Raw genomic sequence first — 24561 nt, 5'->3', positions numbered from 1 at the left:
GGGGAAGTTAAAAAACGTACAAAGCAGTAGTCGTAAAACAATTAGTATTTATGCTAGAGTATTTTAATCTTTGAAGCACTAGTCTTCATTTTTCTGCTTAATTGTGCACTCAAATACGTGTAGAGTAAGGGATTGAACAATTCCCTTGTGTGTTTGAACTAAGGCAACCAGAGGTGATTAGCATCAGTGAGCACACCTACAGCCAAGCAAAAGCCTAATACTATTCCAAGAATTAGGGACGTCAAACTACAAAGTCAACTCTGGGGCTGAGAATATAGTTTAGCCCTAGCCTAGTACGTGTGTGTCCTTCTTAAAAAAAAAAAAAGTCTCCCTGGGGCACCTTCCACATCATATTAATATACAGTGATAAGGTATTAACGTTTTCCAGTCACATGAGGAGGTAAGATATATTTATATGTATACCTATTACCTATAGAATGGTTTATAACGTACCCCACACGTCTCCTAAGAGGATTTTTGGGAACGATTATGGTACTAAGGGTGGAAGCTACTGGGTATCTTAGAATTCCATATCCCTCTTACTGTAAAGGCTGATGCTATTTCTGTAGTTATGTGTATCAATACACATCTTTTTTCTGTGTGCTTGACAGCGTCTCACTACGTGGTCCAGACTGACCCTGGAAGGCAGATTTTTCCCTGTCTAACTAAGCCTCTAAAATGCTGGGATTACGGGCATGTACCATCAACACCACGTCAACAGATCTTTTTGAACACGAGCCATTTCACCCCGGGATTATTTTCACGTAATTAACATCCTTTAGTCACAATAACCGTCATAGTGGTTGAAGTGCCTGTTAATATTTCTGAGGTCTTTCGCTTTGTCCGAAGATCATGTAGTAACCATGCCAGGCTAAACAGTAAGGACGAAGACGACACAGGCACAAAAATTCCGTGCGGTACGGCGTCTGCGCTAAATTTACCCAAGAGGTAACAGAAGGCCGTGACGGGGAGAGAGTGACGGGAGCTGGAGCTCGCGGAGCTTCTCTAACAATTTCCACACGAACGAACAACTGGGAGCGCTTGCAAGCCTCCTTGGGACAGCCCTCAGGGCCCGGACAGAAAGCTCCCCAGCGGCCAGGCCCCGCCCCCTCCGTCGACCGGAAGCTGAGGGTTTCGGGAGTCCCGCTGGGGCGGAGCTTCCCGGGTCCGTCCCTCCGGCTTCCGCCGCAGCCCGCGGCGTCCTCCCCGCGCGGCTCCGCCTGGGGCGGCGGGTTCTCTAGACCGACACGTCTCTATGGCCGCAGGGCCGGCAGTTCCGCAGACTCCCTGGGCACCATGGCTGCGGCGAAAGGTGAGGCCCGGCGGCGGCGGGCGGCCGGGCGGGGGCGGCGGGCGGGCGGGCCCGGGGATCCTCCTGTCGGCTGCCCCGCACCTCTGCGCGGCCGGCCCCGGGGCTCCCTCTGGCTCCCCACCTGCCCCGAGGAGGCTGGGCTTCGGGGCGCCGGACGTGAGGGGCGCGCGCTGTGCACCGCTCGGTGAAGTGACTGTGGCTGCAAGTTTTATGTAAGCTGGACCAGGGCTGACTGTGGCTAGGACAGGTCAGTTGTTTTTTTTTTTTTTTTTTTCTTTGTAAGTTTTGTTTTTATTCTTTAAAGCAGGGATCAACACTGCGGGGTCTCATTCTGTAGCCCAGGTTAGCCTCAGGGTTCGTGGAGATCTTCCTGCCTCAGCTTCCCCAGTGTTGGGATTAATGGTCCGAGCAACCACGCCTGGCGACTACATCTATCTATAAAAAAAAAAATATTTTTTTCTTCTTCACCATTTCCCTCAAAAGCACTGGCTTTAAGTCTGAATAAATGTTGGACAAGTATTTAAAGAATGTCCTTTTGCGTGGATGTGAAATTATTTATCTTTTGGGGGAACTGACATTTAACATCAGGCGTCAGGTATGTTTTCGGTGGTGGCCTTTGGGCCCCCTGTTTATCAGGTAAGGTCTGTAGCAGCCCAGGAAGGGAGTGATGGGAAAAAGCTGTTCTGATAACATATGGAAGGGCGGGCATGACAAATGAACACTTCAAAGTTACACCTGACAAATCAGTACCTTAAAGGGTTGGTAACAGTTCACAAATTTAGATGTATTCCCAGTACATACTTTGTTACTGGTTGTGTTGCACATTTTATCCTAAGGAAATACAGTTTCTATGCCTCCCTCGAGTCATTTCAAAGATTGTTTTCCTGCTACTTCCTGAAAAATCCAAGCTTACAGGTATGACTAATAATAGTCCCCATAAAATGAAACTAGGAAACAAAAGCCTAACACCAGACTCTGGGGGACATTTCCCACTCGGAAAAAAATAATGTGGAAGCTCATGGGTTCTTGGCAAGAGGATAGCTGGATGCGTTGTGGGCCAGCTTTCTAGTTCTTGACAAAATTTGAATTCTTAGGAAAGCTTGAAATAGTTATACATCATGGATTTTTACATTACTCTGAAAACTAATAAATGAAATTTCATACCAGAAAACTGGGAATGAAGAAGAAATGATTTGATTTAATGGTAAACTGAAATATAAGTGAAAGTCATGCTTTAAAAAGTATTTGTTTTAAAAGCTGAGATATGCTTCTATAGTGGTGCTGTATACCAAAATCCTGTATATTGATCTAAATATAGATTTATAGATCTAAACTTCAACTTTTCTACTTTGCTTACTAATTATTCTTAAAAATTCCATTGACAGATCTTTTTATTATATGGGTGTTTTAGAAGAACCTATGATAATGGCTCATGCCTGTTAATCCCAGTATGTAGGAGGCAGAGGTGCAGAACTTAATGAGTTGGAGGCTAGCCTGTTACATAGAGATACCGTTTCTCAAGGGGAAAAAATGTTTTCTGGAGTAAATGCTATGTTTAGTATTTAAACATTCACTATCTTGCTTTTTGGAACCAGGAACCTATATCATAGCCAAAAAAAGTAGATTTGATTTTGCACGTCTTAACTTAGTTATGAGAATATTGATAATCCAGGACATAGAACGGGCATTCTTTCTGTAGAGAGCTGTCAGTCTTTTATAGCTGCTGAGTTCTGCAACTGTAGTGCACAGAATAATTTAGAAGATGGCTGTCTTCTCATAACACTTCATTTATGGACACCAAAATCTGAATTTATTATAATTTCCATGTGTCTTGAGGGGACTTAAAATTTTCCCAATCATTCACTTGAAAATATAAAACCATTCTGAGTGGTAATATAAAAATATGGATGGTGTAGTTGCTTAATCTTGTACTGATTGATTAAAGATTATTGCTGCATATTTTATACTCAAATTTTTTCTTTCATAAGGAAGTTTTAGAACAATGGAAGTATTATAGTGACTTCCTTTACATATTTGCTTAGCTGGCTTGCTGGACCTTTTATGAAAGAAAGATAGTTCTAAGACATTTCTTCTCACATTACTTTTTTTGGTATAATTTTAAGAATTTGCCTACATGTTACATGCCTACATGTTGAATTATTCTTTAATTCAACAAATGGGAAATATTTATCTGAAGACATTGCTTCTTCAGTTTTGTATAGCCATATTTTAAAGTATCTGCTTGCAATACCTATTTTATTTACCTATGATTATACCTATGATTAGGCTTCCAAAGGAGTAAACAAAAGCATGTTTAGTACATAGACATCAGTTTAAAAATAGCATCTTCAAGTCTCCACATCCTTGTGGTTCTTAAACTGGGATTGGCACAGTAGGACCCAACTTAATCAGCCTGCTTATTTATGTGTAACCCATGGGCTAAGAACGGCGCTCATAGGTGGACACTGACAAAATGCTAACGTTGGACACCGAGTAAATGAAATGTTACTGCCGCCAAATAATGCCATTTTCATTAGAAGATGTCAGTGATGAAGATTATATTCATTTATAATTAGTAAAAAAAAAAAAACAATTGTGGGAATTGGTTTTCTCACATGAATTTTACATGATACTCTAAAGTTTGTCATGAAAAGAAAGCAGGAAAGTTTGAGCCTTGTATGCAGGCAGTTAGTAGAGCAGGAAGCAGGATGTAAGAAAACAGATTACCCAGTGACTGTAAATTTACCAAAGGTGTTGGACTGTCTTTGGTACCTGAGTGATGACTGCTATATCCTGCATTTCAAGTTTTATAGAAGTTTTTCTAACTGCTCTTTGGATCAACCAAGTTACATTCAGATAATGTAGTAAAAAAGAGGTTAGATAAAATTTGTTCTTTAATTTAGTTCTATTATAATCTCGTGTTTGTTTGGTTGAGACAGGGTCTTACAATATAGCCCAGGCTGGTTATAAAGTAATATATTTATGTATTAGATTGTTCTGCAGCAGTCCTTTTCTATTAGGGATAGTTTCTGGCCCCACAGGAGATACAGGATCCTGAGTGTGGTTCTGCTGCCCGAACCTCCCCAAGTGCTGGGACTGTGTACGTATGCCACGACAATTATCTTCAGTTGCATTTCTGTCACCCACTTGCTCTTATTTTCTTAAGAGCATATTTAGAGGTTCTAGCAGAGGAGCATAGCCATGCCTTAAACAGGTGATGAGGAGTAACCCTCTTCTACCTGGAAAGTTGGTCCTTTTTTGATGAAGGGTAGTGCTGGAGTGCATTTGTGAGGTGGTGAGGAAGGAAGGCTGCAGTACCCATCTAGCCAAACAGTCAAGTCAACACTGTTGATCACTGCAATGACAGATGTAGCCAGAAAGGCCTCAAGTCCCTTTTCTACTGTCTTGAGATTTCGAATGTATTATAATTGCTTTGATGCTGTTTTCAGAGGTTTGTAATCCACATAATTGTATATAGTTGGGGCATTTAACAGTATCTGTGCTTAACTTGTGTGACATTTAAAATTAAGCAGTATTTTATGTTCATATGATTGGAAAGTATTATTTGGAAATTGGATTTTAGATGTCATGTAAAAAAATGGTGTGGGTTGTCTGGCAAGTGGAGCTGGGGCTGTTTCTAACATGGACTCTATTGCCTGCTTCTGGACCACTTCTCCCTGGCAGGGCTGCCTTGCCTGGCCTCGTGATAAGGATATCCTCAGTCCTGATGTGGCTTGATATGCTGGGGATAGTTGATTTAGGGGCAGGGGGCTCGCCTTTATTGGGCGAAAAGGGAGAGGGGAAGGGGGAAGGAGGAGGAAGAGGACTTGGAGAAGAGGAGGGGGACCCTTGTGATGTACAGTAAATAAAGTTTAAAAAAAGAAAAAAGGGTGCTAGAAGTTAGGATGCATTATGAACTAACTAATTGATTAGCGTTATATACACGTGTGTGTGTGTGCGCGCGCACGCGCGTGCGAACATATGCACACACTAAATAATATTTTTGTTGCACATATTTTTCAGAAAATGTCAGTTTATTCTTCAAGCTCTACTGCTTGGCAGTGATGACTCTGGTGGCTGCAGCTTATACCGTAGCGTTGAGATACACGCGGACAACAGCTACAGAACTCTACTTTTCAACCACAGCTGTGTGTATCACAGAAGTCATAAAGTTACTACTAAGTGTTGGACTTTTAGCTAAGTAAGTGTTAAATAGAGTGTTAAGTGTAAATTAGAGTGTTAAATTATTTTTTCTCCCTGGTAAGGTATTGACAATTAAAGTCACATTTTTACATATTAGTTGTTCTAGAGCAGCACTTTTCTACTAGGGACTTTTTTTTGGCTCCCGCCCCAGGAGGTGTAGTTTTGGTTGTCATAATAGGTATGTACTGGCATCTGGTGGGTAGAGGCCAGAAATCCTAGATGTCATGCAGTGCCTACAACAGCCCTTTAAAACAGAGGACCATCTAGTCCCAGTGTTGATAATGTTGAAACTGAAGAACTCCCTTTTAAAGCAGGGGTGGCAGATTGTGGCTTATGGTCCAAATGCAGCTTGTTGTCTGGGTTTTTCCTTTTTTTTCTGTAACAGGGACTCATGAAACCTAAAATATCTGCTATTTGACCTTTATGAAAAAAAGTTTTTGATGTGCATTAGAGGGAAAAAATGATAATCAAACATTTTATGGGTGTGTCCTGTGTTAAGTGCCAGGTACGGTGCCAGGTGCTTTTGACAACTTCCTTTAATTAAACATTTTGACTTATTATTATATGCTTTATCAATACAGCATGTGAAGTCCCTCAAGATTATTCTGCTGACCTGTGGCAACACTGTACTTTGAATCATTTTAGCTGAAGGTGCAGTGTAACGGGGGTAACAGTAAGGATTCAAGATAAGGCAGACCCAATTTTATTCCCAGGCTGATGTGGTTGTGGTTTCTCTGAAGGTTAGTATTTTCATCTTCTTCACTGGAGATGATAATACAGGGTGTGAGAATTAAATAAAAATTTAAAACTCTGGTTGTACATGGCTTGAGGATTTATGAGGTCTGAGGATCTATGTATTTAAATCAAAGGGGCAGGTGAGAATTCATGTAAATGTCATTATCTATGTTGGTGAGAGTGGGAAACAGTTAACAGCATGCTTTAGTTTTTTAGGTAGACACAGGCAAATTAGATTTAAACATTTCTAAACTCATTTCACAAATCTTTGTTCAGCCATTTCCAGGTGTGGATGTACAGGGATGAAATAGATGTGGTCACTGGCTTCTTGAAACAGATTTAGTGAGAGAGAGAAAATAAACAAATAAAAAAAGTAATACAAATGATTTCAAAAGATTATGTGAAGAAGGATACACTAGCAGTGGTTTGGGGAGGGAGAAAAGAACAGGGAAAAAAACCCACAAAAATAAAAAACCCTTGAGGTAGATGGTAGAAGGCTTAAAACATTTGAGTTTAAAGTTTATCTTATAGGCAGAGGCACTGATGTACAAGCCTAAGCTTACCATGGAATAAGGTTTATTTTTCTGGAAACTTATGTTTTATGATGTTTTCCCTCATCTGGATGCTATCAGCTGGGAGTTTTGGCTATATCTTTAAAAGGCAGCATTTCATTGACAAAAGTCCGCATTTAAAATTCCAGAACAATGTCCACATAACTATATAATCTTAAAACTGAGCTTCTTTTTTGGAAAAATATAGGGCTTACTAACTTAAAGGGACAGAAAACTGCAACTCCGGAATTCCAATAGATGGAACACATTTTAGACTGTTTTATGATTATTACCATTTTTGTCTTTGGCATAGAATCTTACTTTGTAACCAAGGCTGGCTTTGAGCTTTCTATAGCTCATAGTTCTCTTCCCTCAGTGCTGAAATAACAGGCATGCATTATAAATCAAATTATACTCATTTGTTTTATAAATGCTGCAAATTTTAGAAACCAGTATATAAAGATTAGTAAGCACTTGGTATATCTTAGCAAGTTGCTCTGGTTTTCTTCCAACATATCCACATACATCATATATATTTATTTCAGAACTGCCATGTTTGGTAATTATTTTAAAACCCAAAATATTTAGGTTTAGTGGTACAAATTCTGAAAAAAAAATTTAAGATTTTCCAGATACTTTCAATGCTGCCATTTCTTGATATTCATTTGAAAACCAGTAATATTAAAAAAATGGGTCAGTGTTGGTGAGGTGGTTCAGTGGGTAAAGATGCTTGCTGCTAAGCCTGACAATTCTGAGTTTAATTTCTGGGACCCATGGGGAAGAAGAGAACAGATCCTCTGCAAAGTTGTCCTCTGACCTCTGCACACACCATGCATGTATGCCCCCCGCCCCCACACACTAAATAAATAAACAAATAGGAAATACTTTCTAAAGTTGGACAAAAGTAAACGGTATTACTTCAGTCATTAGAAAACATGGTTCGGGCTGGGCACGGTAGCATACTATCTATCTATCTATCTGTCTTGTTGAATAGTTTTTTGAGACAGGGTTTTTCTGTATTGCCCTGGCTATCCTGAAACTCTTTGTAGACCATGCTGGCCTTGAACCCACAGAGATCCACTGCCTCTGCCTCCCTCGTGTTGGGATTAAGGGTGAGTGCCACCACACCTGGAAGGTGGCACGTTCTTTTATTCCTAGCACTTGGGAAACAGAAGTAAGTGTGTGTCTCTGTGGGTTCCAAGCTAGGCTGGTCTAGCTGGTCTAGTTCCAGGTTAGGTAGGATTACATAATGAAACTTTCCTTAACAATCCATCAAATAAACAAACAAGAAGAAGAAAAGAAAAGAAAAATAAGCACAAAACCCAAAATCAAACCACAGGTTAGAGGGGACTGGGCCTGGAGAGATGTCTTAGTAGTTAAATGTCCTTGCTTTTCCATAGGACCCAAGTTCAAGTCCCAGCCCTCATGTTGGGCAGCTCACAACTTTCTGTAACTCCAGCTGATCTATACTTGATGCCCTCTTCTGAAATATGTGAGCACACACACACACAGGTAGCATTCACACTCACAGACATAAATAGAAATAATCTCAAGAGGCTGCTCATGCAGAGGACCCTGATTCAGTTCTTAGTATCCACTTGGCAACTTACAACTGTCAACTGTACAACTCTAGTTAATGGTCTCTGTGGGCACCAAGCACACACCTGGTACACAGACATCATACAGGCAGAACATTGATACATTAGAAAAATATCCTGAAAAGAAACACAGGTTGGATAGCAGTGGTTTACTGTGATGGGTAAAAACAGGAACCATTCTTTTACTTGAAAACTTTATGAGATGATTTCTTAAATGTACCAGCACTGATTCACATTTTGCATTTAGATTTGCTTGAAAATTTATTGCCATAATGTTAAAAATAATTTTCCAGATGTAAAAAAGAGCTTATTTTTCTTGGTGTTCAAAGTAGAAGCAATAATTATCATCAGAGATCGTTACTGGAAGATTTGGAACTACTATTGAAATGAGAAAACAATGAAGAAAAAGTGTATTCCTTTTTGTCTGCTCTTTATGGTCAAGTGCTATTGATTGCATCAATACATAACCTTACTTTATGTGTTTCAATTTAAAGACTATTGAGTGCTATAGTTTACATCCTAAATGTTCACTGAAGCCTTATTCTTTGGCTTGTAGGAGGGCTTTAGTACATTGGGGGATATGCCCTCACAGGTAACTGTAGGACCCTGGTCTCCTTTTCTCTCTTTTACTTTGGGGCCATAGGTAAACAGTTGTAGGGGACTGCATTCCTAGTGTAATGCGTTGTCTAGCCCAGAGCAATGAGGCTAACTGAAACCTCCAAAATAAACCCTCACCTGTGATTTTGTTAAAGAAAAGCTAACACATTTATTGTATGTTACTAATTGACACTGAACTCATGGCTAACTATGCCCCTGTGTGAACGAAGCTTGTCTACTACATGCATTTGTTTCACCTTGCACACAGCTTCCACACACTAATGTTAATAAACCAAACTCAGGCTCACTGTGATTACTGTGAACATGATTATGGCCCTTTAAGGGTGTGCTCACTTGCATTTAGGACCATTTTGATAAAGCATGTTTGAAGTGTATTGATACTTACTATAAAATACTGTTTTTTGTTTTGTTTTGTTTTTTTACATTTTGGAGACAAATAAGGTGATTTTTGGTAGGAGAAGTATAAACTAGGATAACCAGTCTTCTTGGGGTAGGGGGAATGAATTTTAAGACCAAGTATAACCAATAGGCTTATTTTTGTATATTACAGATATAATTTACTTTTATTGAAGTTAATTATTTAGATTTCTTTAGAATTACAGATTTGACATATTTTGAGATTATGTTTATATAAGAATACCTATTATATTTAATCAGCACTGAGTAAATTTATAAATTGCAAGAACCACTTGCTTTCAAAACCAAGTTGTAGCCTTCTCTTATTTGTATTTAAGTGTATAGTCTGAAAGACACTTTAAAGACATGGCTGTGCAGCCTGATAAGCTACAGAGATACTGAGGTGTACTGGATACAACAGAGTTAAGTGCGAAGGTCTAATCTTTACAGGAAATAATCTGTCAGCAGTTCTCACTCCAGATATCCTTTACCTAATGTACTCATAAACTCCTGGAACTTTGGCCAGAAGATATTGGTGATAATTTTGCTTAATTATTATACTGTTTTAGAAATAGAATTTTAAGTTTTTAAAAATGAGAATAAATTATAGGCCTATTTCTATTAATAAATCTAAAATTAGTTGGACATAATTCTTAAGCATATACTCTAAATTACATCATAAACTTAACTGTGTGTGAAGGATTCTCATTAGCAGACATGGTGGTGCATGCCTGTAGTCCCAGCACTTGGGAGGTGCAGACAGGAGGATCGTAAGTTCTAGGTCAGCCACAGAATAAGACCGTGTCTCAGAAACTAAAGGTTGAGGTGTAGCTCAGTGATGACTCGCTTAGCACGTGCAAGATGCTGGGTCAGCCCTGGGTGGGAAAGGCTGTTTACTTTTCTGCCTCACATTCTTTCACTTCCCTTTTGTTTTCAAAGAGAAACTGGCAGTTTGGGTAGATTTAAAGCATCTTTATGTGAGAACGTCTTGGGGAGCCCCAAGGAGCTGATGAAGTTAAGTGTGCCATCAGTGGTATATGCTGTTCAGAACAACATGGCTTTCCTAGCTCTTAGTAATCTGGATGCAGCTGTATACCAGGTAAGCAGAGGTGATGATCCAAAAGGCTCTGAACTGAAGAAAAAAAAAAAGGGTTTCAGGACATGGTTGCACATGCCTTTAGGCCCCCCTCTGGATCTTTGTGAGTTCAAGGCCAACCATGGCTATATAGTGAGACCTAGTGTCAAAAGAAAAAACCCTAAACAAAACAAAAACAAAAACAACAACAACAAAAAAAACGGACTTGAGGTCAATTGAGTTTTTTTTGTTTTAAATGAACCCTTTACTACATTCACAAGTATTTTCTTAATTCTGTTGGCGATATGAGACATGTTTCTGTAAAAGACTGACATTAGATGAGTTTATTATTTGTTGCTTTGTTTGCAGGTGACCTATCAATTGAAGATTCCCTGTACTGCTTTATGTACTGTCTTAATGTTAAATCGATCACTCAGCAAATTGCAGTGGATTTCAGTTTTTATGCTGTGTGGTGGGGTCACACTCGTACAGTGGGAACCAGCCCAAGCTACAAAAGTCGTGGTAAGAAACAAAGTCATATACCATAGGTAAAATAGGAAACTTCTCTTAGAGCACATTCTTTGTTCCCTTCAGTCACTCTGATGAATGTAGCGTGTAATATTTCTTTTGACTTAAAATGTCCTTTGCCTTATAGTTGGGCCCTCCCCTTAGCAATACACAGTTATTGAGGGTCGTAATACGGATTATAGTGTGGTGCTTTAAGTGAGCTGTCCCCATAGACTGCACTTCACTGCTGACTCTTCAGATGGCTGCGCTGTTGAGGGAGGCTTAGGAGGCTAGAGGGAGCATGCTACTGGGAGCAAGCTTGAAGCTTTAAAAGCCTTGCACCATTCCAGTTCAGTTCTCTCTGCAGCACTTGGTGCTTATGGTTGAAGCTGTGAGCTCTCAGCTCTTCCTGCTGCCGTGCTAACCTGCTGCCTTCCCACTGTGATGGTTCTGGACTCTTGTCCTTCTTAAACTGCATAAGCCTAAAGGAAACCCGCTCTTCTGTTAGTTGCCTCATCATGATGTTTTATCACAGCAATTGAAAAGTAACTAATACCTTCTGTTTCTAAGAGGAAAGTGCTAAAATACTTTAGTGACCGAAGACATCCTTCAATATATGCCTCCTGGATTTTTTTTTTTATGAATAACAGAATTGTATTCATAACTTTTCTATGCTGTGATAAAACACCGCGACCAAGGCAACTTTTGGAAGAGTTCAGAGTCCATGATGGTGGAATGGAGGCAACAATGGCAGCTGAAGGGTTCACCCCTTGAACTGACAGCAGAGCCACATCTCCTAAATCCCCCTAAGCACTACTACCAGCCTAGGACTAAGTATTCACGCATCAGAGCCTGTGAGGCATTTTCATTTAAACCACCACAAAACCCAAGTCCAAACAGGTAAGGTGACTTGTGTGAAGATAGTAAATAGCTAACCTGTACTAAAACTGCAGGCTTCTCCATGATGCCATCAGAACTTCCAGATGGTTTAAGTGATCTTTTGGAAGTGCTGGATAAGGTTTTCTTCAATCAGTGTTCATTGTCCTTCAGCGTACAGTCTCTGGTAGTATGCCCAATGTCAGTGATAGGGCTAAAAGCGGAGGAACATTTTGACATTGATATGAAAAATATACAGACAGCCCTTTACCTAATGGTTTCAATACTGACTGTTACGGTACTTAGTCAGTTTTCTAAAGAGTGCCGTAAGACTCATTGTTCTTCATGTCCTACCAGTGGAAATAATAACATCATGGGGTGAACTTGTGAATTTTGAGGGTAATGTCACATTGCTACTCTTCAGTCTCTCTTCCCAGTTAAACTTGTTCATTTCTGTAGTCTGGTTTCTAGAGACAACTCTCCCAAGCCCTAGATCAGTGCTGCCCAGTATTTCACTTCAGATGCTTTATTCTGTCATTGTTCCGTGGCATGCCCTAAAATTTGATTCTCTTTCTAGATACTGCCTCAACAGAATCAGATATAGCTTCTGTTTTTAATACTAAAGATCTGTTAAGTCAGCATAAGATCAATTTGGGGGGAGCTTTTCTGCTTTTAATTGGTTATAGACAATTGATATTACATAAGTACAACTTATTTTCAATTTCTAGTATTGCTAGTTTATACTAAACCAGTGTTTGCATTTAAACTCATCTTGTCAGATGAGAAAGTTTTCTTTTGTGGAATACTTACCATGTGGACAGGAATTTTTGCATACATTTATTCCTCACAACTTGTAACAGTGGATTACTCTTTAGGGGAAGAATTAGTTTAATTATATTCTAAGACCTTATATACTGTTGGAGCTCAGACTCTTAGACCTGGCTTTCCATATTTCAGTTTCTTTTGTGTTTCTATTGTTATATATACATACATACATACCAAGTTTCTATGTACAAAATACTGAGATTAAAGGCTGTAACTTAAGTAATAATCAAGAATCACAGTGACATCAAAACCCTTAAGTGTCCAAGGACTGAAATGTTCTCAATTTTCAACAGTGACCTGATAGATGAATTAAGCAATTGATTTGTCTACTATTAGCTTTGCCAGGATATTCTGCTATGTATTATGGAAGAAGACTTCTTTTGAGTCTTTTCCTTTGTCTCTTCCTCTAACAGTTTGTGTATTTGTGAAGTTGGCTCACCATTCACTCTGTGTTAAAAGTGGAGTTTTTAATGGGGTTGGGGATAGACAAAAAGTGAGGTGTATAAGTTTATCATGTTGATGACTGACAGTTTTTGGAGAACTAAAAGGCCTTTGGAATCCTGGTGTTTTTTGGTTTGTTTTTGTTTCGCAGACCACATTTCTTTGAATGTGGCTGAGTGAAACAAACTGGTCTAGGAGCTTAAAAAATAACAGCATCTTATCTTGTTAACTTTGGAATGGTTATTGCTCAGGCCCTTGATATATATATTCCTAGTTCTTGTCCATTGCTAGGTTTTTTTGAGTGTTAAGCTTTCTGGAGTGGACAAATGTGTCTTCAGTACAATTTTAGAAGAGGGTCTGTGGGCTATACCATCTTTAGACCTCTCTTTTAGTTTAGCTTTATGTTTTATGGGTCAGGTATTTGAGGGTTCCTTAACTAGGTGGTTCTTGCTTGAGCTAGTTATCACTGTAGTCAGCTGAAGGCTTGACTAAGCTGGAGGATCTGTTTCTGTGGTGTCTGATGGTTAGGCTCAGTTGTCTATGTAGCTAGGATGGGATTTTAAAAATCAGATTATTTGACTTGAGGAGACTCATTCTAGATATGGATTGCTACCTTCTGGTTGCAACACAGATAAAAGGGAGTTGGAAAGAGGAAACTGCTTTTTGCCTGCTTGCCCTCACTCCTACTGACACGCTCACTTAGCCTGTTGCTGCCAGGGTTTCGGTTCCAGAAAGCCGCTGATTCATCTAGTCTCATGGACTGAGCAACCACTGGATTCTTGGCCTCGTCAATGTGAGACAGCCATTGCTACGCTACCCTGGTGCATTATGTACACCAAGTAACAAAGCTCCCTTTTACTGTAAATTAGTCCTATTGGTCCTAGTCCTCTAGAAAACGCAAGTACAGGAATTAGTACTAGAAAAAATGGGAGTGTTAATGTGAGCTTAACCCTGTCATTTTTGTCTACCTTTGGATTATTTGGTTGGAGGATTGCAGAGGATTTTGTAACCTTAGGCTGGATAAGCTGTTGAGCTCAATCATCATTAAGGCCAAGACTTCATTGGAAAGCAACATAACAGTAATTATTTATTCTAAGCACTTAAAATATGCGAACACATTGCCCTTTCTTGGTAATTTAAACTTTAGGCTAATACATAATATATAAAGAATGAGTTTCTTCTTAGCATATTCATAAATGTATCAATCATATTCCATTCTCGTTCTGTCCCTTCCTGTGCTGCCCTCTCCTGTACCCTTTACTCACTTCTGACTGGTTTCTTTCCTTCTCCCAGCTTCACTACCTTCTTGCAAGCTTTCATATTCCATACTGCTTCTGGTGAAGAGCCTTTATTTAGTAGGATTTTGTTTTATTTTGTTTTGCAGGGCTGGATATAGAGCCTAGAATCTTGTGCATGTTAGACAAGCTTTATACCATTGTGCTACATCTCCAGCCTTAGCTAGGCATTCTTAAAATAGCAAATCACAATATATTAGCTTTCTTTAACAACAAAAAACATCATATTACTATAAAAAAAACCTTAGAAATAAAAACATCACAATAAAATTAACCTGACCTAAAGTCTATATAACTTAATGAATATATGAAGTTAGAATTGTATATAACATATATAATATTTTTAAAATATGTCAATAATTTAATAATTAGTCCTCAAATAGAAAATAGACTTGGGTAACTTTATTTTCTTTCTATGTAAGAATATCAATATGTTACCTGACTCAGTAATTCAGATCCTGTTGCTCTTTTAGAAGTCTGAGGACCTGGGTTTGGTCCCCAGCACTAGTGTGGCAGCTCACATTTGCCTGTAAGTCCAGTTCCAGTGGCTTAGTGCACTCTTTGGCCTCCTCAAGCACTAGGCATGTATGTGGGCTTCATACATGTAGGCAAACACTCATTCACATAAAATAAAAATAAATCAACCTTAAGTCATCTTTTGTTCTCAATAATGTTCATTTTTAGCCTTGCTTAATTTAAGCCACTGCTTATTTTCCAAGTTTAATTCTTTGATTGTGTCCTTATTACCCATCTGCATGTCTGTTTTCTCTTCAGTCAAGAGTTGAGTGAAGATGCCTTCTGTAATCATGTTGCTTTCACTAAGCCTGTTCTTCAGAGCCCCATAATCCTTGTCCATCTCCCCACTAGTTGTGGAATTTACCCTGAAGCTTATGTTTGCAAATCTGGATTTATTCAAGACTGGTATATGTCTCTCAGCTGTGCTGTTACTTGTACTGAGATACATGGCTGTTTTCTTCTTCCAAAGTTTCACTTACGTCTACTTCATTATCTATCAGCTTCAGAGTTAAGCCCTGAGAAGCAGTTTTGATTATTATTTTTCTTTTAACTGGCAAGAAAGTAAGTCTGTTATATTCAGAAGTTTTTATTTTTTAGTAGGATAGGTGGTTCTCACACTGGGATTGGTTGTTGTATCACTGCTAATCTTGTGAAAGCATCCAGCTTAGTCACAGTGAGAGGGACTTTCCAATAATAGTGTACATCAGTTCACTTAAACCAGACTGCTGGCCTGTCCTTATTGTCCGAAATTCAGTAGGTTTAGGGTAAGGCCAGTTTTTATTTCAAATAACCTTTTAGGTGAACCCAACATGGTGGCATATGCCTTTAATCCTAGCATTCAGGAGGCAGAGACAGGTGGATCAGTTTGAGGCCAGTTGGGTCTACACAGTGCGACCCTGCCTACAAAATAATAATAAAAACATTTAGGTGGTGCTTGTCCAGACTGTACAGTATACTCCCCCTTGTCTTTCAGATGTTTTAGTCTAAGATTTACCTCTCAGGCACCCCTTACTGTCTTTGAACAAGGTACCACTTACCTAGTATATTACAGTCCCAAGTCTCAATACTCTAATCCCAGTGGCAGCACTCAGGCAGTGTTTACTTCCTAGGATGACAGGTAAAGCTCTTAGAGTTAGTTTAGGGAAGAAAGAAAAGGAGAGCTGAAACAGTAGGTTAGGGTACCCTACACAGACACATCTGTTTCTGCTTTACTGTTACCTGTCGATCTCCCCATACATGAAACTGCTTAAGAGCCAGTCTGAGGTCAACATTACCACTTTTTTTTTATCTGCTCAGTATATAACAATGATTCTCGTACACAGAACTGCTAAGTATTTGACAAAATTTCAGTAAAGTGTATAGTCTCAAAAGTGAGTACTTTATTCAAAATGTAATAAGGAGTAAACTGAACTGTACCATTTTTAAGGATGATGCTTTGGTTCAGAGTAGAAACAAAATTAAAATTAACAAATAAGTCAAATATGTAAAACTATGTTCAAGTACTTGGAAATTGAGGTATTTATGTTCTAGTGTACATACCCTTTGTTTGTGAAATGAAAGAAATGCTTTCAACTTAAATGCTTTGGTTAATTTGAAAACTAGTCTTGTCAGCTGGGCATGGTGGTGCATGCCTGTAATCCCAGCACTCTGGGAGGTAGACACATGTGAATCTCTGTGAGTTAAAGGCCATCCTTATATGCAAAGTGAGTTCAGGACAGCCAAGGCTATACAGAGAAACCCTGTCTTGAAAAAAACTGAAAGAAAGAAAATTGGTCTTTTCATTTTGTTTGCTCCTATATCATTCTTTTATGATAGTTTATATTTCATATGAAATATACTTTTAGTTGAAGTATAATGTAGCATTTTGTTTTTAACACAAGGTCATATATTAATATATAGACCCTGGCTGGCCTGGAACTCCTAGAGACCCTCCTGCCTTTGCCTCCTGAGTGTTGGGATTAAAGGTGTTTATCACTAGGTCTGGTAACAGGTATATTGTAGTTATCTGTTTGGACTGTTGGGTTAATTCAGTTTTTGGTTACTGAGAGTAACTTTTTAAAACTTACAATTGCAGGTAGAGCAGAATCCGCTATTAGGCTTTGGTGCTATAGCTATTGCTGTATTGTGCTCTGGATTTGCAGGTAAGCTGTGAAAGCACTGTTTTATCATGTTGTAACTTTCTTTTTCAAAACAAAAGAAAACACTGAACTATAAAAACTGGATCTCATTTCCTTGATTTATCCTAACAGTTTTACTCCTATTAAGGGTTTAATTTCTTCCTTATTTTGTTTTGTGTCAGCTATTCTCCCCCCTCCCCCGTAAATATGTGGCTTTATTTAACTTCGTTCAGACTTCAGAATTGCAATTCTTTGAGAATATACTTCTATCATTCTTGACCATCTTAGTTTAGCCAAGAACTAAAGTTAATGGAAAGGTGTCTGATTTTGAAGGAAATTAACCTTTAGGAAGGTCACACAACAAATCCTTTGCATTTCCCAAAAGTGTCACTATTCTGAAGCTTTTCTCTGCTGCTGTAGGTCATTAATATACCAGCTCTGAGTGTCTTTTACCTATAACCTCAAGTTCTTCCTTTGCTTCAACAGCCTAGGAGCTATGGAATAGAAAGAGGAGGTGGGTGAAGTATACCTTAGGAAACATTATATCAAAGAAGAACAGCCAAAAACATCAAGAAAACAGGAAAGTATGGAGTCATATAGGGACAATCATTCTTCTAATGAATTAAGAAAAGATAAGAAATATAAGAATCTTAATGTAAGACATGAAATGTGTTGCAGAAATAGCTCCAACAGGTATGGAACTCAAGAGCTCTTTTTAGTAAATTAGTATATTAGTACTATACTTCAGTGTATTAGTGATAACTTGTGCATCTCTCTCTACCTATTTCAACAGTGGCTTTCTTTTCCACTAGGAAAGCAGGAAGGGTATAGAAATAAAATATTTCTTGTAAGTAGATGTTTTATAGAAGAGAAAAAGCTAAATTTAGGAATACACTTAATTAACCATAGTACAGTAATAAACGTTTATTCTTTTGATTTTAGTGAGATTTCGAACAGTTAAATGCTTATATTCAATATGAGAAACAGAAGGTGGCTTAATCGTTCTCCTGTTCTGAAGTAACAGCTCACCCAACAGTTAAATGCTTTTAAGACATAAAGTCTAACTTTCAGATTAGAACAGCTATTTTATATTTGTTCCCATTGTCTGGCTCTTTCTAACGTAGTCTCATCAAAATTAGTCTAATTTTTGCTAGGTATGAAAGCAGGAGCCGAGATGTAGAGGGAGGCCAATTCAAGGTCAGCCTAGTCCACATACTGAATTCTTGGCCAGCCAGGGCCACATAGGAGATCATGTCTCAAAAATAAAGATTAATATAAAAATCTTTTAATTATACCTTTTAGTTGGTAAATAACAGTTTCTCAGCATTCAGCTGATAGAATGTTTTTAAGTAAAATCTGCAGTGTTCCTGTTCAGCATGCACTAATCTGACTTTAAAACTTGAAATAGTAGCAAGTAACTTTTAGGAGACAAAAGAGGATTTTTGTTTGTTTTTTTGTTTTTCAAGACAGGGTTTTTCTGTGTAACAGCTCTGGCTGTCCTCGACACGCTTTGTAGACCAGGCTGGCCTTGAACTCACAGAGATCTGCTGGCCTCTGCCTCCTGAGTGCTGGGATTAAAGGCGTGTGTCATCATGTCTGGCCTGACAAAAGAGTTTTTTACTCCCCTCCTTTTTTTTTTTTCCTGAGAAAACAAATTCGTGCCCCACTCTCATCCCCAGAAAAAAATCATATACACAAAATGTAATGCTTATTACTTAGCAGTTCACAAGGTGTGTGATTATTATCTATAGACCTGCTTCAAAGGACAACAACTTTACTCAGAAAGTTGTATTTTACTTTGGTCATATCATTGAAAAGACACCATCTGGGGGATTATATAGTTACTTTGCACAATAAGGCACATTCATTCCTACATATATTAAAGGGGCATTAGTAGGATAATTCACTCTTAACTGTGGTCACAGCCAACCTTTTATTGGCATTAAGGAGAGGTTTGATGATCTAAAGGGAAAAAAACTATTCTTGTTTAACAATTTTTTGTTAAATGCAGCCTATGAAGTTTCCTCTTAATTATTAATCTGTATGCTTTGTAAAAGCAAATTGCTAATGTTCAACATATCATGTCATAAGGTATATAATAAATTTAATTAATATTAAGAGTAGTCCCCAAATCATGCACTGGGGCATGTTTTAAACAGAAGACTTTAGTTAGATTCTCAATATCTTCACTATTTCCGTGTCATTGTTTCTTCCAGGCGTTTATTTTGAAAAGGTTTTAAAGAGCTCTGACACTTCCCTGTGGGTGAGAAACATCCAGATGTACCTGTCAGGTATCGCTGTGACGCTTGTGGGTACCTACTTGTCAGATGGAGCTGCAATTAAAGAAAAAGGATTTTTCTATGGTTACACATATTATGTCTGGTTTGTTATCTGTGAGTATCTGGTAGTAAAAGGTCTGATAGATTGTTTTTGCCTTTTAATTTTTATGGTAGATGTCTGATCTAAGCACTGATAGCATACTGTGAATACCAGTTTGGAATATGTAACTTTGTTTTTATTGACTTGCTATCCCAAAGAAATTTTACCTTCACAATTAAAAGAATCTAATGTGCTGGTAATAATGCGTAGCAGTGGAGTACACAGTTTAGGAGCTAACACTCAGCTTTAGTATAACTTCTCAGATGGCTGATTCTGAAGGAAACTGTTCTTATCCTAGGTAAATGAGTGTGTTATTTCTGGGAACAAAAACCATCGCAACATTATAACATGTACTAATTATTTTAGTGTTAAGACTTTATTTTTTCTGTATCCCAAGTCTTGGCTAGTGTTGGAGGCCTCTACACCTCTGTTGTGGTGAAGTACACAGACAACATCATGAAAGGCTTCTCGGCGGCAGCAGCCATTGTTCTTTCTACCATTGCTTCAGTGATACTGTTTGGATTACAGATAAGTATGTCACAGTTAGTAAATTGTTAATATGGAAGACTCTCCTCCCTGATCTGATTCAGTTCTTATTAAAAGTAATCCTATTAAAAGATAATTTATTCTGTAATTTGCAGCTGTGTGAAGGTGATTAAACAGCACTTCAGTATCCTAGAGCTTAAATCTGAAGAGTGCTGTTTCTAGCTGAGGGTAAGAGGGCCACTCTTGCTATTTAGCAGTCAGGGCCACATTCCCTTAGGTATTAAGATACGGGATATCTTGAATGAGTCAGGTTGTACATTTGGTCCTCTGTAACTATGGCTTCTGCATCTGTGGATTCAGTCACAGTTAGAAGATATTAGGGGGAAAACTATTTGTCTGAATATGACTATACCCGTCATAATTATAACGTACACACACTATAGTGGACATGTTAAGTAACCATGAATGGCTGGTGGGACGAGTTTGTGAGTGCAGGTTATATGTAAATGCTGCGCCGTTTGCTTGCATATATGGGACAGGAAGATTTTACTATCAGAGAGGAGTGCTGGAGCCAACATCCTCATGGCTGTGGCGATAGGGTTAAGTACTCAGGGAAATAAGCCAAGCATCTGAGGACATAATTCTTTTAAGTAGTGGAGCTAACATATACAGGCCTATTTTGAAGGCTCATTTTAGTTTTAGCTTGTCTCTTGTTCTGGACTTTGGTGTGTACTTGTTTACATTGGCATTCTGGCACCTGTTATGCTAATCCCTCTAGTGTGTTTTCCCTAGCTGTCAGAGCCAGCTTTCGAATTAGTTAAGCAACATAATGTCTTAGTGTTGTTTTTAAGCTCTGCAGTACCTTTTTTTTTTTTTATTGAGCAATTATTATGCCATAAACTACTAAGGAAAATCTGTTAAATGTTTACATTATATAAAGGGGGGAAACATTTACATTTCATTTTGAAATAGATTCCTCTTATAAATAGAAGCATTATTAGTGTTTAGTTTAGATTTTGCCTGTTGTAATTATTAGCAGCAGCCTTGGGAAATCACATAATGGTGTCTCACACTTCCTCTGTCAAATGTGAGTAATGTTATGGGTCTCAGGGTTTGTTAGGTGACTTGCTTAGAATAGTCTCCAGCAAATCACAAAGAAATTGTACAAATCCAACCGCTAAGCACTTTAGATGTTCTATTCGCCTGATTTGGGTAAATTTAACTGTAGTTCTAATACATCCTTAATTTAACACAATTTTGTGTCTTTACTCCTGAGAAAAACTTGGTAACAATATAAAACATTTGTCTTAGCAGTCTTGTCGCTAACTATTGGGATGTTAGGAATATAAACTGCTTCACCCTTTGAATTCAAAGCTGGTCTTTTTCTATATGTGAACTAAAACTGTAGCTTGATGCTATTTCCTTATATTCCTTTTAGGGGGCTTAGAGGCTATCGCATGTTGCTCAGACTGGCTTCATACTCACTACACATAGCTGGTTACCTTGACCTTCTGAACCACCTGTCTTGGGATTACAGGCGTGCACCATCATGCCTAGTTATCCATATGCCAAGTTATAAAGCTGCCATTGTAATATAGTTCATGTATATAGAGTTTGGTTTTAAGTCAAATATGCGGCTGCAGCATTAGCATTTATTTATATAATGCCTACATGTGAAGTTTATAGAAGGGTTTTACTATTATTTTTTGTTTGCTTTTTTCTTTTGGGTCAATGTTGGACGTTTTGGTCAGTCACTGCTTATTTTCCAAGACAGGGCCATGCACTGATTTGGCTAGACTAGGTGTCTTACCTCTGAGGCTCTGAGGCTGCAGATATATACCGCTGTGCCCATTTGGTATGACTCTGGGGACTCAGGTCCTCAGGTGTGTGTGTCAGGCACTTTTGCCCTCACACACTCCTAACTCTCAGGAGTAACATGGAGAAGTATGGTGGGAAACGCAATAATCACCTTTTCACCCATTCAGAAATTTTCAGTCGTTTCAATCACTGGGTTTTGAAAGCTGGATTGTGTAACTGTTTTACACTAAGCTTTCTGAAATGTAGGTAAGCCACATCAGAATGCATTTTCTTTTTCTATACATATATATTTATATTACGTTTACCTGTTTCCTTTAATTGTTTCTTATAGGAGAACTAATATAGCCCTTTGTTGGAGAAGTCCAAGACAGGCTTAATTATGTTTTTGAAAAGTGTGTTATCATTCCCTTGATATTTATCTTTTTCCTTAGAATACACAACCATTCATAAAACAGTATTCATGTGACTTGGTAGTGCAGACCCACAGTTACAAAGGTTTTAGGACTGGGGAGACAGCTCACTGATAAAGTACTTACAAGGCAAGCATGAGGACCTGAGGGTTTCTAGAACCCTTGTACAGAAGAGGGTTTCTAGAAGCCTTGTACATGTTGTGGTACATGCTTGCAGTCCTGGCACTGGGGAGGTGAAGCCAGGAATCCCTGGGGTTTGTTGCCTACACAGTCTAACCTAATTGGTAGCTACGGAGAGACCCTGCCTAAAGAGATGAATGGCATTCTTAAGGATGACACCCAGGGTTACCTTTTGGCCCCTATATGTATGCGCGTGAGCCCTGCACACATGAACGTGTGCACACATGCATAAAAATGCTATAAAATTTGTTTTTATAGTTTTAAAAACAAAAAAATATAGTTATTTATTTTTTCTCTCTTTTCAGCACTTTCCTTTGCACTAGGAGCTCTTCTTGTATGTGTTTCCATATATCTCTATGGGTTACCCAGACAAGACACTACATCCATTCAACAAGAAGCAACTTCAAAAGAGAGAATCATTGGTGTGTGATTTAAATCTCAAGAGATTCCTATAAGGACTAAACTGTTGATAATAACTTAGAGCCTTAAGTCAATCCTGGATGGTAGCTTAAATAATATCAACAAATTAACTGTGTGACTTAAGACTCAAGAAAACTGTATGAATGAAATGCTAGAACAGATTTAATTTTGGTGTATTTGGTGTCAAGTATATTATTTCAGAATGAAGGACTTAGAGAGAGAATATATTGTACACAGAGTATGGGAGCGACATGGTATCAGAGAGAGAGAGAGCAAGCGAGCATGGAGGCAACGATGCAGGGTCAGAACATCAGGTGAAACTACAATATTCAAGGTTTAAGACAGTGTCAGGGTTAAAGTGCCAAAGCCATTTCTGTACACACTGTTCTCTAGGAGAGGACTAAACCTTTCCTTTTTCTTCAGTTCATGAATAGTATTTTCTCCTCATAGCAGTAAGAGATCTAGCTTCTCTTACCAAAGTAAGAAAGGAAGCTGGGTATGGTGGTGCACACCTTTAATCCCAGCACTTGGGAGACAGAGGCAGGCAGATCTCTGACTTCCAGGCCAGCCTGGTCTACAAAGCAAGTCCAGGACAGTCAGGGCTATGATACACAGAGAAACCCTGTCTTGAAAACAACAAAAAAACAAAACAAAACAAAAAAAAAGCAGAAAGGAATAAGACAGTTCAGAACAAAACTCAGTGTGTAACTTCTAAAACATACTCTGTTCCATAGCTCAGACACTGACTTCTGGGTAATGACTGAGAACTTTTGTGCTGTATTTGTGCCATTTACTGTCTGGTTCCTATTTCTTTGCTGTTAGCTGATATACTTTTCAAAAAATTTTATAAGTCGCTTTTTATACTTTCTTTTTTATAAAGTATGGTTACCTGTTGGGCTCTCAATTTGTGAACTTTAAGTGATTTTAAAATATTTCTATAATGTTAATGGGGAAAGCCAGCAATAAATTTATTTATATCAGTTTTGTGTAGTTACTTTATTTTATGGATATGATCATTATGTAATGCAAAAACATTAACATGGATTTTCTTGTATGTATTAAATTGTATCAGTTATGGATTTTATGTGCAAATAATAGCTAAAATCTAATTCTTACAAGCCTTGAGCGAAAAAAGAATTTTTGGTAAGGATTACAACATGATAAATCTTTTCAAAGAGCTATATTTTCAATGCTTAGTGCCAGAATAAGTTTACTTGAGACTGGAATACTCACTGGCCTGAGAAGAAAAAGTTTCTCTGAAGCAGTGCAAGGGAAGAGTAGACATGTGAAGCTTGTCCCAAGCACACATTTCACCATGGCTAGTCTGCCATGGGGAGTTAAATGTTGCTCTAAGTAGAAAATTAGCAAACTACTCACAGTTCTGACCACATGGATGAGTACCTTCTACAGTAGGGAGGAGACCACGCCTGCCAGTTTAAAACATTGTCTAATCCAACTGCAGAAGCTCTGGTTCATGCGAATTTACTTCTCTTCACTAGATGTGTATTACTAACATTGAGATTAAATGGAGAAGGCCAAGTACAAGTGCCAGCAGAAGATGGTTATCAAACATAACACATCATAAAACTCTTACCTCAAATAATGGCTTAGTACTGTTCCATACTTAACAAAAGATCTGAATCCAGTGTCTCCATATCCCTGACTTCCTACCATTTGTTACTAGCATATTTCAGCTAATGGTAAGCCTGAGTGAGGTTACATTCTCACAGGGAGTAGTTGCCTGCTCTTCTGCCAAAGATATACTTTACATTTTCTTATATTTGTTCCAAGAACTAGCTGCAA

At 38.4% G+C, this 24561-nt stretch overlaps 2 protein-coding genes across 2 annotated transcripts in view; one reads left to right on the top strand and one right to left on the bottom strand.

Annotated features, from left to right (window-relative positions):
- The first annotated feature begins 1161 nt into the window (after positions 1 to 1161).
- Slc35a1 (solute carrier family 35 member A1) lies at positions 1162 to 23738 on the top strand. Its single transcript, XM_021642688.2, has 8 exons — positions 1162 to 1312; positions 5336 to 5513; positions 10353 to 10512; positions 10858 to 11010; positions 17023 to 17089; positions 19282 to 19458; positions 19842 to 19976; positions 22644 to 23738. Exons 1-8 carry the CDS (start codon positions 1297 to 1299, stop codon positions 22766 to 22768), a joined length of 1011 nt encoding a protein of 336 aa, XP_021498363.1. The 5' UTR covers positions 1162 to 1296; the 3' UTR covers positions 22769 to 23738.
- Rars2 (arginyl-tRNA synthetase 2, mitochondrial) overlaps positions 10371 to 24561 on the bottom strand; it is a 65021-nt gene continuing 50830 nt past the window's right edge. The window contains exons 21-23 of the mRNA XM_021642686.2: positions 15986 to 16053; positions 11932 to 12085; positions 10371 to 10545 (exon numbers count right to left, since the gene is read on the bottom strand). Coding sequence (XP_021498361.1) covers positions 16036 to 16053 — 18 coding nt within the window. The 3' untranslated portion in view covers positions 10371 to 10545; positions 11932 to 12085; positions 15986 to 16035. The remainder of the gene's footprint in view (positions 10546 to 11931; positions 12086 to 15985; positions 16054 to 24561) is intronic.

This window comes from Meriones unguiculatus, chromosome 20 (assembly GCF_030254825.1).
Source record: "Meriones unguiculatus strain TT.TT164.6M chromosome 20, Bangor_MerUng_6.1, whole genome shotgun sequence".
NCBI classification, from domain to species: Eukaryota; Metazoa; Chordata; class Mammalia; order Rodentia; family Muridae; genus Meriones; species Meriones unguiculatus.
Note: the sequence above shows the minus strand (reverse complement) of the source record. Positions and strands in the feature narration are given on the sequence as shown.